At 53.8% G+C, this 14,138-nt stretch overlaps 1 protein-coding gene across 6 annotated transcripts in view; it reads left to right on the top strand.

Annotated features, from left to right (window-relative positions):
- LRP5 (LDL receptor related protein 5) overlaps window positions 1-14,138 on the top strand; it is a 113,040-nt gene that overhangs the window by 27,129 nt on the left and 71,773 nt on the right. Inside the window, exon 1 of one of the 6 annotated variants that reach the window (XM_032490030.1) lies at window positions 12,731-12,764. The exons of the other annotated variants lie outside the window; for them this stretch is intronic. Coding sequence (XP_032345921.1) covers window positions 12,746-12,764 — 19 coding nt within the window. The 5' untranslated portion in view covers window positions 12,731-12,745. Of the gene's footprint in view, window positions 1-12,730; window positions 12,765-14,138 lie in introns of those variants that run through there. 6 annotated transcript variants of the gene reach the window in all.

Genomic DNA, 14,138 nt, shown 5'->3' on the forward strand with positions numbered 1-14,138 from the left:
CCCAAGGTAATCAGTGTGGACGCTCGGGGCTGAACTTTATAGGGGGCCCCCAAATGTGCATAGCTATTTGGAACTGGGACCCGCCAGCTCCTCCGAGAATGTCAGTGCCCTGAGAGGCTTCAGCAGGGACCAGGGTGGGGTTGAGGGCAACAAGAGGTTGGAGTTTTCTTTCATCTGATGGTTTCCGTCTGTCCCCTTCCTTCCGGGACAGAGATGTCCTGGGCCCGAGGGCCCTGTTTGGCTCCTAGGGCGGCCTGTGGGCCTCGGCAGCCCGGTGACTGCTTTTTTCCAGGAACAGCAGATCATTTGAAAACAGAGCCTCCCCATTTTGCACCATAAAAAGGAGATTTTGTAGAGTGATGGTCAGTTTGGCACATCTTGGTTATGATTATGATTTTGCAGCTACTCAAAGAAAGTAAGAGCCGGTACAAAGGAAGGTGTGTTTGTTTCTGAAGCGCGTTTCCTTTTCCAGATGTTCTTTTCTGCCAATTCCAAAATGCATCCTGAGCTCAGCTCTCCAGTTTCCTCTCTGCAGGGCAGAACAATGAGGTCTCTGTAACCACACGGGGGACACCGCCTTCCTCGCCAGTGGGCAGGGGGGAGCGGGAGGGGGCCCCCCTTCCCCCACCTCAGTGCCAACCTGGTGAGGGGCCCTGGCTGACTGTCGGGGGCCTGGCAGCCTGGTTGCCCCGGGGGGTGACTTGAGGGTTGTGACTTAGAGGCCCTGCAGCCTGCACCTTCGTCCCCAGTCCTTGAGTTTGCTGAGTGGCCTGGTGCTCGGTTCTGGTGTCTGCGTCGTGGTTGTGCACCCTGGGACTTGGTGCCCTTTCTGTCCCCAGGAGTTGATCCGACCCCTTTCTTCTTCCTTTTGTCTTTCTTGCATCATATACCGACCGGTCCCGCGCCAAGGGTGGGTCTCCAGGGCACAGAGCATGTGCAGAGTCGGCTGGAGAGCCAGGTAGAACCTGGTGGACATCACCAGAGCCCAGGGGACCTCAGGTGCTCCTTGGCTGCTTGGCCTGTCACTTCGTTACTTGAGACCCAAGGTGTGTGTGTGCTTCTCGGGGGAGCTGTGAACCACGTACACCCACGCACGCACACGTGCACACCCCCCACACCCCCCACACCCCCCACACCCCCCACTCACAGAACCCTCAGAAGTGCCTCCCTGGTTGCTTTTCAAGGACAGCTAAGAGACCCTGAAAGCTTGCACCCAGGGCATTTCTGGTACTGGTTTCCATTAAAAGCCATCTCTGTGGGATCACTTTATTCGGGGTGTGCATTTACTGAAAATCTTTATTTTTTGATTGATGTATCCTGCCTTAGATCACCTGAGATACAAATCTCTAGACTTAACAGATAAAAATAGGTAACCCTAATTGCATGTTCACAGAGTACCAGACAGGTTCTGAGAGATGCTCATTGATTCATTTAACTCTTCCGGCCTCTCTGGGGGCTGGGTACTACCGTGACCCCCGTTATACAGATGAGGGAGCTGAGGCTGGGGGGCTGAGGAACTTGCTGGGGATCTCGCAGGGACTAAGGTGGGTGGGCTGAGGCTCCAGTGCCTACCTCTTAATTGCTATTCGAATTACAAAAGTGTTTTCTTTTCCTCTGCAAAGGAAGTTGACTGAAGAGCCCCCAGTGCATTTAAATAAGCATAGCGCGGAGCCCTCGGCCCAGACCTCACTCTCCTCATATAACAGACGAGGAAACTGAGGCCTGAAGAGGGCGGCGCCCTCAGATCCCCACTCCTGCATGAACCTAGGGGTGGCCACCTGGAGCCTGTTAAAGCTGGGGCCTTGGGACTTCGGTTGAAACCACCTGAATGGACAGGCAGATGCAGCCCCAGGGCCCAAGTCAGTCCCCATCCCGGGACTGTCTCTCCATCTTTGCCGTGGCCTTGGGCCACTTCTGGAAGCCTGGCAGGCCAGGAGCCATGGAACCAAAATGGTATGTAATCAGAATGCTATATTTTGTCGAAAATAAGAATGTTAGTAATGGGCTGGTTTCTGGCAAGTCAAACTGGGACTCTGAAATACATATTTTTCCCTTGCTCTGCCCTAAACCTTCTAATTAGTGAAGACGCACATTTGCAGACATAAATCAAATGTCATATTCCCTAAAAATTTGTCCTAGGTATCACCGAGTGGGTAACATTCCACAGCCGCTAGATTAGAGCTTGCAGAGTGAGTGCATGTGCATGCGTGTGTGCGTGTGTGCGTGTGTGGGTGTGTGTGTGTGCGTGTGTGGGAGGGAGGGACAGAGGTGCCCATTGGTGAGCCCTCGCTGCCTGTTTCCTTCTTTCTCAGGCTCCTGGGCCTCTGCTTCCAGCCCCCCAACCCCCGTCAGCACCTGCAGGGCCACTGCGGTGGAGTATTTGCGCAATTAAAACATAATTATGGGGGAAATGGCTTTCAGAGGGAGGTACTTTCCCTCCCAGGAAAATGTCCACTGTACACAGTTCCCTAACTAGACCGTGGCGTCCACCACCAGTGGGCTCCGGTAACCAGCTGGGTTTTGGAAGAGGCCATTTGTCTCTGGTGACCGGCCCCAGCACGGGATGTGTCCTCCCCTCACTGCTGTTTGGACTGGACGCCAGACGCTGGTTGTGAAGCAGCCCTGGGGGCTCAGTGAGCTTCTGGGCCAGACATGACCACCGGCCTGGGGGTCCTGGTCAGCTGGGTCACTTGTTCTACACTGTTGGCTATGGGGTGTGGGCCAGTGCCTTGGAGACTGCTGGGTCATCTGTGTCTCGAGTGGTTTGTTCTAAATGATTTCCTCAGATGGACAAAGCGCCCCCATAGAGGCTGGCAGCCACTGGCCACGGCCGGAGGGGTCTCTGCAGCAGCTGCGTGTGTGGGGAGAGGGGGACATAGAGGCCCCAGGAGCCTGGGCCTCGGTGGACATCAGTCTCCTTGTGTGTGAGGGGTGGGGGAGGTGGCTGGCGGGGGCTGGGAGGCGGCTGGCGGGGGCTGGAAGCCAGGGTGCTGAGCTGAGATTCCAGGATCTAGGGTTTTTCCAAATGTGTCCTCTGGGTCAAGACTGAAAAATGTTCATGATCAGATACATCAGACAACAAATCCTGGGATGTAGGAAGAGAACTAGTTTCCTCACTGCAGGACTTCTCAGAGCCTTTAGAATGGTGGTCACGTGCCTGGCTGTGTCCCCCTCAACCTGGGCACCCTTTACAGGTTGGGAAGAGAGGGTGATGACTGTTGCATGAGCCGGGTTGTGCCCAAAGTGACACATGACATCTCCAGCACTGTTCTTTATTGTCACCCTCACTTTGATGTGGCTTCTTCAAGTTGTCACCTCTGGGCAGTGGTCCTCACTCTCCCCTGAGTGTGTGGGCTGAGCTGGCGCAAGGTCAGAGAAAGCCCCCGGCCACTCTCATCAGGGGATTTGGTAGGATTTGTCGACTTTTACGTTCTTTGAGGTACTCGATTGCTTTTGGGATTTGTCCCCTCAAATAGATTCAGAGGCTAGAGCCCGCAGGGTGATGTGGCACAGTGGGAGGCAGTGGAGGGAAAAGCCCAGCTCAGGCTCAGGGCTCCCCCGACCCCTGCCACTTGCTTTCTGCGCGGCCTTGGTGATGGTCTGAGCCTCAGATGCCTTATCTGCTTAAAAAAAAGATAAGCTCGCCCCTCCCTCAGCAGCAGGTCAAGAGTCTAAGCTGGGCAGAGGTGGAGGGTGGTGAGCACGCCTGCGGCAGTAAATGCTGCTTCCTCCCTCTGCCTGGCCCCCTGGGGTCTGCTGTCCCCCTTGGGTGTTCTGCTGGGGACTGGGCACTGGGTGTCAGCACTTGCAAGATGGGGATTCAATGACAATGTGATGTCCTGGGCTGGGGGTGACCCTCTGCTGGGTGAAAATTAGGGCCACACAGTCATTCCTGGAACAGGCCCAGGTCAGCTGGGTCAGGGTCAGGACCTTTGGAATGGCCCTTGGGAGCGGTGGGCTGCCCTCATTGGCGCCCAGGGGCCCCTCTGGCAGGCACCGGGCCTGGGTCAAGTCCTGGGCCTTCGGTCGTTCCCTAGGCCTTCCAGAGCGGCCGAGCCTGGGCTCTTCCTGGGATGGAGGTTCAGTCCGGTCCTCGGCACGGCCAGAGTGTCCTCCCACGTGCCCCAGGCAGGACCTTAGTGGCCTGCGTCAGGGCCCTAGCCCCCCATGCAGGGGACAGCAGGCCCTCTCCAGCCCATCTCTCTGTTTATCGGGAGGCCCATGTCCTAAGTTTCTTTGTGCTCTAAGGTATCTAAAATAAGCTATCTTATTTTCTTTTTATCTTTTGCAACTGATTTCTTCTTTCCTGCTCCACCCCCCGCCGAGAACCTACCCCTGAGCATCTCCTGTTCACCTGCTTCCCTGACCTTTGAAATGTGGTCACTGCTCAGGAAGCTTGCCTGGGCCCCGGGGTTAATTACCACCTTCCTATAGGGGTGTGCGTGGAGCGTGCGTGCGTGCGGTGCGTGCGTGTGTGTGTGACCGAGGTGGAAGGGAGAGGATGCTTTCCCAGCTGTGTTGGGAGCCCAGGCCCGGCTGAAGGTCCCGGGGGGAGTGTGTGGATGGGGGCAGCAGGCGGAGAGGCCCCGGGAGCCGGGCAGGTGCAGGGTGAGTGTGGGGAGCAGGGTGCCAACCACGTGGCTGGGCTGGGACAGGGAAGGGGGGATGAGCAGTGACGGCCTTTGCTCTGCACCCAGCGATGTGCTCAAACCTCGGGAAAGCAGTCTGATGAATGTCCACAGCTCCGCGTGTTAGCCCAGGTCAGGCAGAGAACTTCCAGTGTTCCGGAAGTTTCCTCCAGCCACTTCCCAGCCTTCACCTGTGCCCCCCCACCCACCCCAGGAGGCACATTATAGTTTTGTCTCTTCTGAACGCCCCCACCCTCGTGGTCGTGTAAAAGCTCTTTATAACCTGAGCAGCCTTGCTTTGGAAAGAGGCAGGCTGTCCTTCAGGATGGCTTACAGTCATCTGCCAACCGTGGCTACGTCTGTGACAGACTGAAGCACAGTGTGGTGTGTGTTCATTATTTTTATGCAAGTATCAGCAACTCGCGCTCAGTTAGTTGATCATTGTGACAGTGCCCGGAGTGGGGAAGGCGGAGGGGGGCCCTCTGACAGCAGCCCCTTCGGCGGCTGGCCGTGCTCTGCGTGGGGCCCTGTGGGTGGCACCCCCACCCCACCCTGGGGAGTAGGGTGTGGGCCCCTCCTGGTCAGGGTCCAGACAACACACTCAGGGAAAGTGGAGCAAACTGGGCGGCTTTGGAGGACCCAGGTTTTCACCTGGGCCAGGTGTAGTGACCTGGGAGGGTTTGGGGAGAGGGAACAGCTAAAGGCATGAGGGTGGAGAGGGTGGGGTCTGCTCTGGTGGGAGTTGGTCTGTGCAGGTGAGCCTCGGGGCCTGATGCCAGGTTGAAAGAACCAACAGAGGAATTTGAGGGTGTTCCCTGGCTCAGTGGGTCCTGAGATGGGTGGATGGATGGACGGATAGATAGATGGATGGATGGGGGAGTCTTTGGAGGGGGTTATGATAATTCAGCCAAGGTGAGAGCCAGGAAGTAGACTCATTCTTGGGCATCCAGAGGTGGTATCAAGGATTCCACTTGGGCTCAGCTTTCTCAGGCAGAACATCTGTTTAGTTAAAGGAAACCTAAGACTTTATTACTGTTGTAAACGTCATCTCTCCTGTAGAGGTTTAGACAGCACGATGGTGTCCCCCAGTTGAGCCTGTCTTAGCTGGGTAGAAGCCAGCCATAAAACACAGGGTTCTCTGGCTGGAATTGTGGTCCTTGTCTTTGCATGAGGGTTCACGTGGGCACAGGATGCAAAGGCCTTGGTGAGCCGAGTGCCAGGGATGGAAATGTGGGGCAGGGAGGCCCCTGGCTTCGAGGAACTGCCCACATAAAAGTGAGCCTGGGTGTTGAATATTTCTTCTGCCTTAATTAGGAAAGTTCCATGAGGAGCTGATGTGTGACTGCTGAGAATGCTGCTAAACCAGCAATGACCGTGTCCAGACATTTAAGGTGTCTGAGCTTCATTCTGGGCAGACCAGCATGGGGTTCTCATGTGGCACTTGGGGAGGAGGGGCTGAATGATTCTGAAGTCAGAGCTGGGGAGGCTAGTTCTCTTGCACTTTAGGGGACCGCACAGGTTTCTCCTCGGTCCCCATCATTTCAGCCAGATCAGCACTTCTCACCCATTTTCCTGTGGAGGGGAAATAGAACCTTCCTGCCTGAGGGTTGGGGGAGGCTTTGCTCCACTCCAAACCCAAGTGTCTGTGATGTTTCCTGTTTCATCATAAGATTCATGGGAACTTTGCAATCTCTCTCTGTTATTGTCATGGTAGTTTATTTTTTTTAATGGTTTGCATTTTATTTGGAGCACCTGAGATTGTATCTAGGAAACAATGGGCAAGATTGTGTGCAAAAATAAATACAAATTTGTGGAGACACTTAAGAAGACCTAAATAAATGTTGATGGATAGGAAGACAGTCTCATCGGGACGGTCCCCCCAGATGACCTGTAGATTCAACATGATCCCCAGTATTGTTTTCCCCTTCCTTTTCCTGGTGCAGACGTGATGGTGCCTGGCATCCACGGAGGTGAGGTGATGGCGGTGTGCCATGAGGAGGTGCCTGCCAGTGGGAGCACGGCCTGGGGGAGGTGGGGTGGCAGGGGGCAGGCCAACAGAGGCTACAGGAGTGGTTGGGAGTTGGTGATACTGAGTGAATACGTAAATATATTGACCATCACAAAAGCCGTGTTTCCACTTTGAAGAAGGTACTGACAAACATAGAAAGAGTGGAGATTAGAAGGTACCCTGAGAAAATGTTTAACATTGCAAGTTCTGTGAACTCGTGGATTTTTACCACGTGTACACACACACACACACACACACAGAAATAGAGAAATATGGTGGATGTGTGTGTATAAGTGTGTACGTATATACACATAGTGGATATTCTTAATTTACAGGAGTCCCGTCCTGTCAACTCACCATCAACTCACCACATACACCAAATGAGCAAAGACTGAACACTGGTCCTCGGGAAGATACAGGGTTGGATTCCCTGGAGCCTTTGGTCACATTTTCATCTACCAATCAATACACAACCTTGTTTGATGTTTCTGTTCTTTTTTTTTTTTTTTTTTTGCGGGGGTGCTATCTGTTTATTTATTTTTAGTGGAAGTGCTGGGGATTGAACCCAGGACCTCGTGCATGCTGGGCATGAGCTCTGCCACTTGAGCTATGCCCTCCCCCCTGATGTTTCTGTTTAAAGATGCCTACTTTAATACGTATTGTTGATTCATTCACACTGAACCCACAACCAGCGGTGCCTTCAGCTCATGTAACATACATTTCCTCCGTACACACGCCGCAGCACTGCCGTCTGAGCACTAGTAGCACCTCAGCCCTGTTCCCGGGGCTGTTTCCAACAGGGAAATCACCCGTGAAAAGCAAAGAAATGTGAACATTGCAGCGCTAACTAGACCTTGGAGAGGACACTCGTTCACAGTGTGAGCTGAGACAGGAAGGCAGAGCTGGCCGGTTCTGCCTCGGCTGGGAACCGATGTGTTGGGTGACTCCGTTTCCCCGCCACTCTATGCATGTGTGTGTCCGGGAATGATCACGGAACTCCTGAGCGTTCGTAAGGTCATAAAAACTCCTGAGCGTTGAGCAAGTGGGCGACTCTCCAGGTGGAATCTGAATGAGGAGGATACACTGTGTTCCTGTTTCCCAGCTCTGTCTGCTGAGGCAGCTCAGAAGCAGTGACTCCCAGGAGCACTGAGCACACCCAGCACCCAGGTCTTGGCTTCTAAGGATCACTCTCCACTGAAAGGAACCAGGGCTCTTTGAGAAAAGGCCGATTCTCAGGCTGGGACAGGGAGAAATACACAAGAGCCTGGAACTCCGATGTCCCAGAAAGAAAGTAGAGAAATCCTTAAGGGACGGAGAGTATGTGCCAAGAGGACACAAGAGCCAGTGTAAAGGGATTCTCACTGGCCAGACCTAGGGAACATTTGGACATTGAAGTAAGTGCGAATATTAGCTCTTAACCTATTTTAAGAAACAGGAATAGATGAGTCTATGCTGGCTTCAATGAATGCATAAGCAGAGTGTAGCAGACATGCTTTAATGACCAGCCAACATTTAAAATCAAAATCACGAGTGAAGGCTATAGCTTAGTCCCGGGTCATTCCAGTGGCTTACAATATTGTACAGCATCACTACACCGTCAGTTTTGCTTATTTATAGTATTATTTTGAATTGTGTTGAAAATACACGTAACTTAAAATTTACCATCCCGACCACTTTAAAGTGTCCAGTTCAATAGCATGACGTCCGTTCTCATTATTTGTGCAGCCGTCCCCTCCGTCCTTCTCCCACCATAATTTAATGCACCAGTAAAACCAGGCTTTTGCACCATAATAGAGCAGTGAGCACCATTGTACAGCTCTCTGTCCTGCCAGCTAAGCTTCGACATTTTCGCTTTTTTCATATTGTAAAAACTTTAAAAAGAATGCCATAAAAAACCCCAGCAGATCTTGTGGAACTTGGGGAGCTGGCTGTATAAGGTGTAAGGGGACGTAGTGGGTCCAGGGCATCCTGAAAGATGTGAATTAGGAGTCAGCAGTCGGGCTGCTCAGGCCCGGAGTGTGGTGCAGGGCTGGACAGGTAGGTAACAGTGGGTACTCGGGAGCAGACCAGGCATGGCGGAGGGGTAGCACCTGGCCAAGGGTGGCGAGGAGGAACTCCTGTCCCTGGGGACGCGGGTATGAGAGGTACACAGGAGGGTAGTGAGTACCCAGTTTGAGACGCTCAGGCAGGCAGAGCCGTTTGGCGTCAGGAAAGTTGTGGGCAGAATTAATTAACTTGAGCGCAAAGCTGCATCTTGGTGTCAGGCCTCAGCATGCTTGGCATTCGCTAAGTTGTGTTCATCCTTCAAGTCCCTGGTCTCCCTCCTCCAGGAAGCCTGCCAGGGCCACCCACAGCCAGCTTTTCCTCTTCCAGGAAGCCTGCCAGGTTTACCCGACAGCTCATGCTCCTCCAGGCTCCAGACACCTCCTGTCCATGTCAGTCATCTGCCTTTTCTTCTTGCTTAGATAGTTGTTTAAGTGCACGTGTGTGCGTTGTGTATAATGTGTGTCCTGCCCAACTGCACCGTAGGCTCCTTGAACGTGGCCCCATGTTGTCTTCCGTTTCTTGGTCTTCCCCGTGGGGCTGGCATGGGACAAAGAACCGTTCCTGACTGATAAGTCCACAGTTTGTGCCCAGGCCCCAGCCCGCTCCAATGAGCCATGTAACGCTTGGTGAATATCAATAAGGCACGTACTGAAAACGCTGCTTATTTTGGGGTGGTGGCGGAGGATTGGATTACCGGGAGCTGGGTTGTGTTTAGTGTAACCATGTGAACGGTGTAAAATACAGACTATGGGAATGGAAGCCCAGACATCTGCTCTGAATTCTATATATAAATACTGGATGTGCTTACATGGGTTAAAATGGGATTGTTGGCGCTGGGATTTTCAGGCTCCTGGTTCTACTGTGGTGGGGGTTGCACGTTAATCACAGGTCCTGGTACCCAAGCCAGGAGGGGGAAAGAGTGGCCTTTTCCTGACACTGCTGGACTAAGGGCGGTGGGAGTGGTCTGCTCGCCCTCCCCAGGCAGGGAGCTGCGGAGAACCCACAGGACCTGTGTGTGTCTGGAGCGCCGTGCTGAGAAGGGGCTGCACGCACCAGGGTCACAGAGAGGCTTGTCCGCACCCGCGGAAGCCCCTGGGAAGCCAGGTGAAGGGAGAATGTCACCGGGGGAATTCAGCGGGCTTGGGCGCAGCAGTGCCTTTAAAAAATTATTTGTTATTGATGTGAAATTCACAGAACATAAAATTAACCATTTTAAAGTGAATAATCCAGCGGCCTTTAGTATATTCACAATGTTGTGTAGCCACCACTGTCTAGTTCCAGAACATTCCAACATCCTATGGGAAACCCTGCCCCCATTGGAATGTTCCGCCTTGTTCCCTCCCTCCAGCCCCTGGCCACCACTGATCTGTTGTCTGTCTATCTTTATGGATTCGCCTACTTGGGACACTTCATGGGACTGGAATCCTGTGCTCTGTGGCCCTTTGTGTCTGGCTTCTTTAACTGAGCATGTTTTCAAGGCGCTCCCACGTTGTGGTGGGCGTCAGTGCTTCGCTCCTCTATACGGCTGAATAATACTTCACTGTGTGGACAGGGCACATTGTGTTAACCCATTCATCTGTTGATAGACATTTTGGCTGACTCTACCTGTTTGGCAATTGTGACAAAAATACCGCTGTGAACACGCGTGGACAAGGATTTATTTGAGTCCCTGTTTTCAGTTCTTTGGGGTACGTGCCTCGGAGTGGAATTGCTTGGTCACATGACAGCTAGATGTGTGACTTTTTGAGGATCTGCCAGCCTGCTCTGCACAGCAGCCCACAGCAGCCAGCGGTGCCTTTTAACTTGTTACCCTTTCCCTCTGGACAGATGAGGAAACAGGCTCAGAGTGGAGATGAAAAGTCTTGCCCCAAATCTCACAACTGGAGACCAGGCCTCCAAGTCTGAGTTCAGGACTCAGAGCTGGCCCAGGACTGGATGAAGGAAACATGTAATTAATTACTGCCCTGGCTGGTGTTGACTGCCTGCCTAAAATGTGCTGCTGCTGGCCTGGGGCTTTGTATGAACTGCTCTGTTTAAGGCTCGCAGTCTCCGATGTCGGGGTGCAGAGATTACCCCCATTTCACAGACAGGACATTGTGAGGTCAGGGAGGCCCTGGTCCCCGGGGCTGGCTCTGGGGCTCTCACTTGGAGGGCCACTCTGGTCTGTGTGCCCTACGTGGTTCTGAAAAAAAATACTTGCACACATAATGTCATAACAATGTAAATGGAATTTGAGGTTAAAATATTTAAATTGTATTTATCCAGAGACTCAACTAAGTCATCTTTCATTGTCTGGTCTTCTTTTCAACCTTTGTCCCACCTGACAATTTCTCATGCCTGCAACTCCGGCACAAGTCAGGGTTTAAAGTGCATTGTGTGTGTGTGGGTTGACTTGACACGTCTGATGCATTTTCTGATGTTGCTGTGGTCATTTTCGTCATTTCTTATTGCTTTAATGGGCACAACTTCCTCCTGAGAGAGCAGTCTAGTTACCCTGACGTTGGAGATGCTTTGTTTATTTTTTCTTATTGTAAGGAAGGCTGCAGCAAATATTGTGTCTAGGACCTTTTCCTTCCTTCAGGTGTTCCTTGGGATAAAGTCCTGGGAGGCTGATCCCCGAGGAAGGTTTGAACGTTTTATGGTCCTTAATACCAGATGCCACAGAATTTTCTGAAAGGGTTGTTCTTGCATCTGTGGCTGCCAGGTGACCCCTCGCAGGGGTCCTGGAATGTGGTGGTGGCCGGGCCAATGGGCCAGCTCTCAGCCTGTCCTCTGCTCCTCTTCCTCCTCTGCCTTGTTCCTTCTTCTCACTGCCTCAAAAGCTTGGGCCACCTGTCAAGAGATCATCCCTGGAGTGACCTGGGGCAGGTCAAGGCACCTTTCCAAGAGCTGCAGTCTCCTCCCTATACAGCTGAGACTCTGACCTTCAGGGTCTTGAGCACATGGGCACGTCCCCTGGGGAAGGAGCACATGGGACCAGCATCTGCTGCCTCCTGCATGCTTCACCTCAGGACCTTTGCACAGGCTATTCACTGCCATGGATGCCCTCCCTCCTGCCCTCTCTCGCCCCATTCAGGTCTTTGCCGAAGTGTCACTTTTTCAGTGAGACCTTCCTGACCATCTTATGTGAAACTGCAGCCTCACTCCCAAACCCTTTACCCGGCTCTGTTTTTCCAAACCACAGCACTGATGTTCCAAGGCACTGACTGCACCACCTTACCCATCATGTGTGTTGCTTATTGTCTTTTCCCCCTCCTGTTACAGGACATGAGGGTGAGTTCTTGCTCTGGTCGCAGGTCCCAGCCAGGCTGGCATGTGCTGCATGGCACCCTGCCACCTGCCCACTGGCCAGTCCTGCCCGGGTCTCAGCCCGGCGCACCTCTCTGCCTGCCTGTCCCTCACCTGGCTCCTCTGCTCCTGCTTGCATCCCCCAGCCTCTCCCCTCCCCGTGGAACACCCTGGGCCCCGAGAAGGCCACATCTCCTGGATAAGCCAGGGCACCTGGGACCCTGGTAGACTTGGGGCCACATCAGTCAGGCAGCCCTCACCCTGAGAGGCTCCCCCCTCATTACGAGTTCCCCAGGTGATGGGAGAGTGAAATGAGTGCCTGGAAAAACTTGGGGATGGAGTGTGTGGTGGCTTCTAAAGGTCTTCGAAGCAGAAGCGGCTCCTCCCGGGGAGAGCCTGCCCGCCCCGGCTGTGCCCGCCCTTTGGGAAAAGCACAGGAAGTTGAAATCTTCCCTCCTCATCTGCAGCCTTTGAAGGGTGCACCTGAACTGCCCAGAGTGTAAACTGGTGAAAATGTGGTCTTTCCAGTTCGGGGAGAAAGAACAGAGCAGAAGTAGGATTTTTTGTGCCTGGGGCAGCTTCCACGAGCCTCCCCCGTCTCTCCCCAGCCCGGGTGCCCCGGCCCCCTGGGATTTTTGCTGCTGGGAGAGGTTCACTGGGTTTCTGGCCAACAGTTGGGGCTGATAACTCGACCCTGGAGACCTCCCTCCAAAGTGCTTCCCCTCGGGGCTGGAAAGCCTCGCATCCAAGACTCCTTGTCCGTGGGGCCGTCTACATGTTGATGCTCATGCCAGGTGAGTTTGGTCCCTCACTGCGGTCACCAGCTGCCACTTGAATACCCATGGCAGGGGTGCACTTGCCCGCTCCTGAGGTGGTCCCTTGCATCGTCGCCCAGAGATGCCAATTTAGAGTAGCGAGTGAAGTCAGTGTCCGCCCTGCTGGCCTTGGCAGGGGTTCCCAGGCTGAAGGCAGGCCCACCCTGGTAGGGGGATGTCACAGGGCCTTGGTGTGTGCACCTGTGTCTGTTTCTGGGGAGAGGATCGGTCAGCTTTTCAGAGGGCTGTGACCCCCGGGAGGTTAGGAACACCTGGTGGGTCCTGCCTTCGCTGGACGAGGGGGTATGTGCTAGGCCACCTTGCCAAGGGGAATCTCAGGAGCCTGGGCACCGGATCCCTCACAGGCAGGGCGGCATGACTGGTTGTCCCTGCGCCGGTGGCCCGGAGGCCCTGGCGACCGTGAACAGGCATGTGCTCTGGGAGCACCCGTGGCCTCGCATGTGCCGTGGGGTGTCCGTTTGCGGTGGCTCTGCTGCCGTGTTTTGCGGGCCTCCAGATCTCACACGCAACTCTTCCTGGGAAGGCCTGTGATCCTCACAAATTTTCCTCCAAAGTCTGCACCCTCCCTGATCCTGAGCATCACCCGCCTCCCACTGTCCTCTCCTACCGGCTGGCGTCCAGCCCTCAGATGTCACCTGACTGCTGGCCAGGTCTCTGGAGGTGGGTGTCACTGTCTCCAGAGCCTCTGGCTGGCGGTGAGACCCCTACCCTTCTGGGCAGCTTCCCCCTTTCCTTCTCAGCTCTTGCAGGGCAGAGGTAACTCACTGTCTTGAGGTTGAGGTGCTATAGGCTGGGTGAGGAGCATGAAGTGCATTTATGGAGCAGCTGCCATGTGTGGGCCCTGGGCGGGCCAGGGCCTCCTTAGATGGGCTGGTGAACCCTCCTGGAGTGCCAGGCTCCCTGGGGCCCTCAACATACTGTAGCAGTTGGGAAAATGGGGAAACTTCTATTTTTAATAAAAAACTTTTAATTGAAATGTATACACAGAAAAGTGACATTTTTACAAACTATAAGTGTTCCAGAGTGTGGAGGCCTCTGGTGTGCTGTTGAACTCAGCTCCTTTTGAGGCCTTGTCCTCCCTTCTGTAAAATAGGCATACTGTCATCACAGCCCAGGCCTGTGTGCAGAAGGCCCAGGAGGCTCAGAGAGGAGCCCACCCAGCTCCGTGTGCTGTGTGTGACCTGCAGAGAGCTGTCAGCCTGATGATGCTTAGGACAGGGAGGGGTGAGAGTCTAGGACAGGTGTTCTTTAGTGGCCATTTCCTCCTTGCAAGAGGTCAGAATGCCAACTCAGATGTAACTGTAACATCCCATTGTTTGATTTTTACAGTGT

This window comes from Camelus ferus, chromosome 10 (assembly GCF_009834535.1).
Source record: "Camelus ferus isolate YT-003-E chromosome 10, BCGSAC_Cfer_1.0, whole genome shotgun sequence".
Lineage (NCBI taxonomy): Eukaryota > Metazoa > Chordata > Mammalia > Artiodactyla > Camelidae > Camelus > Camelus ferus.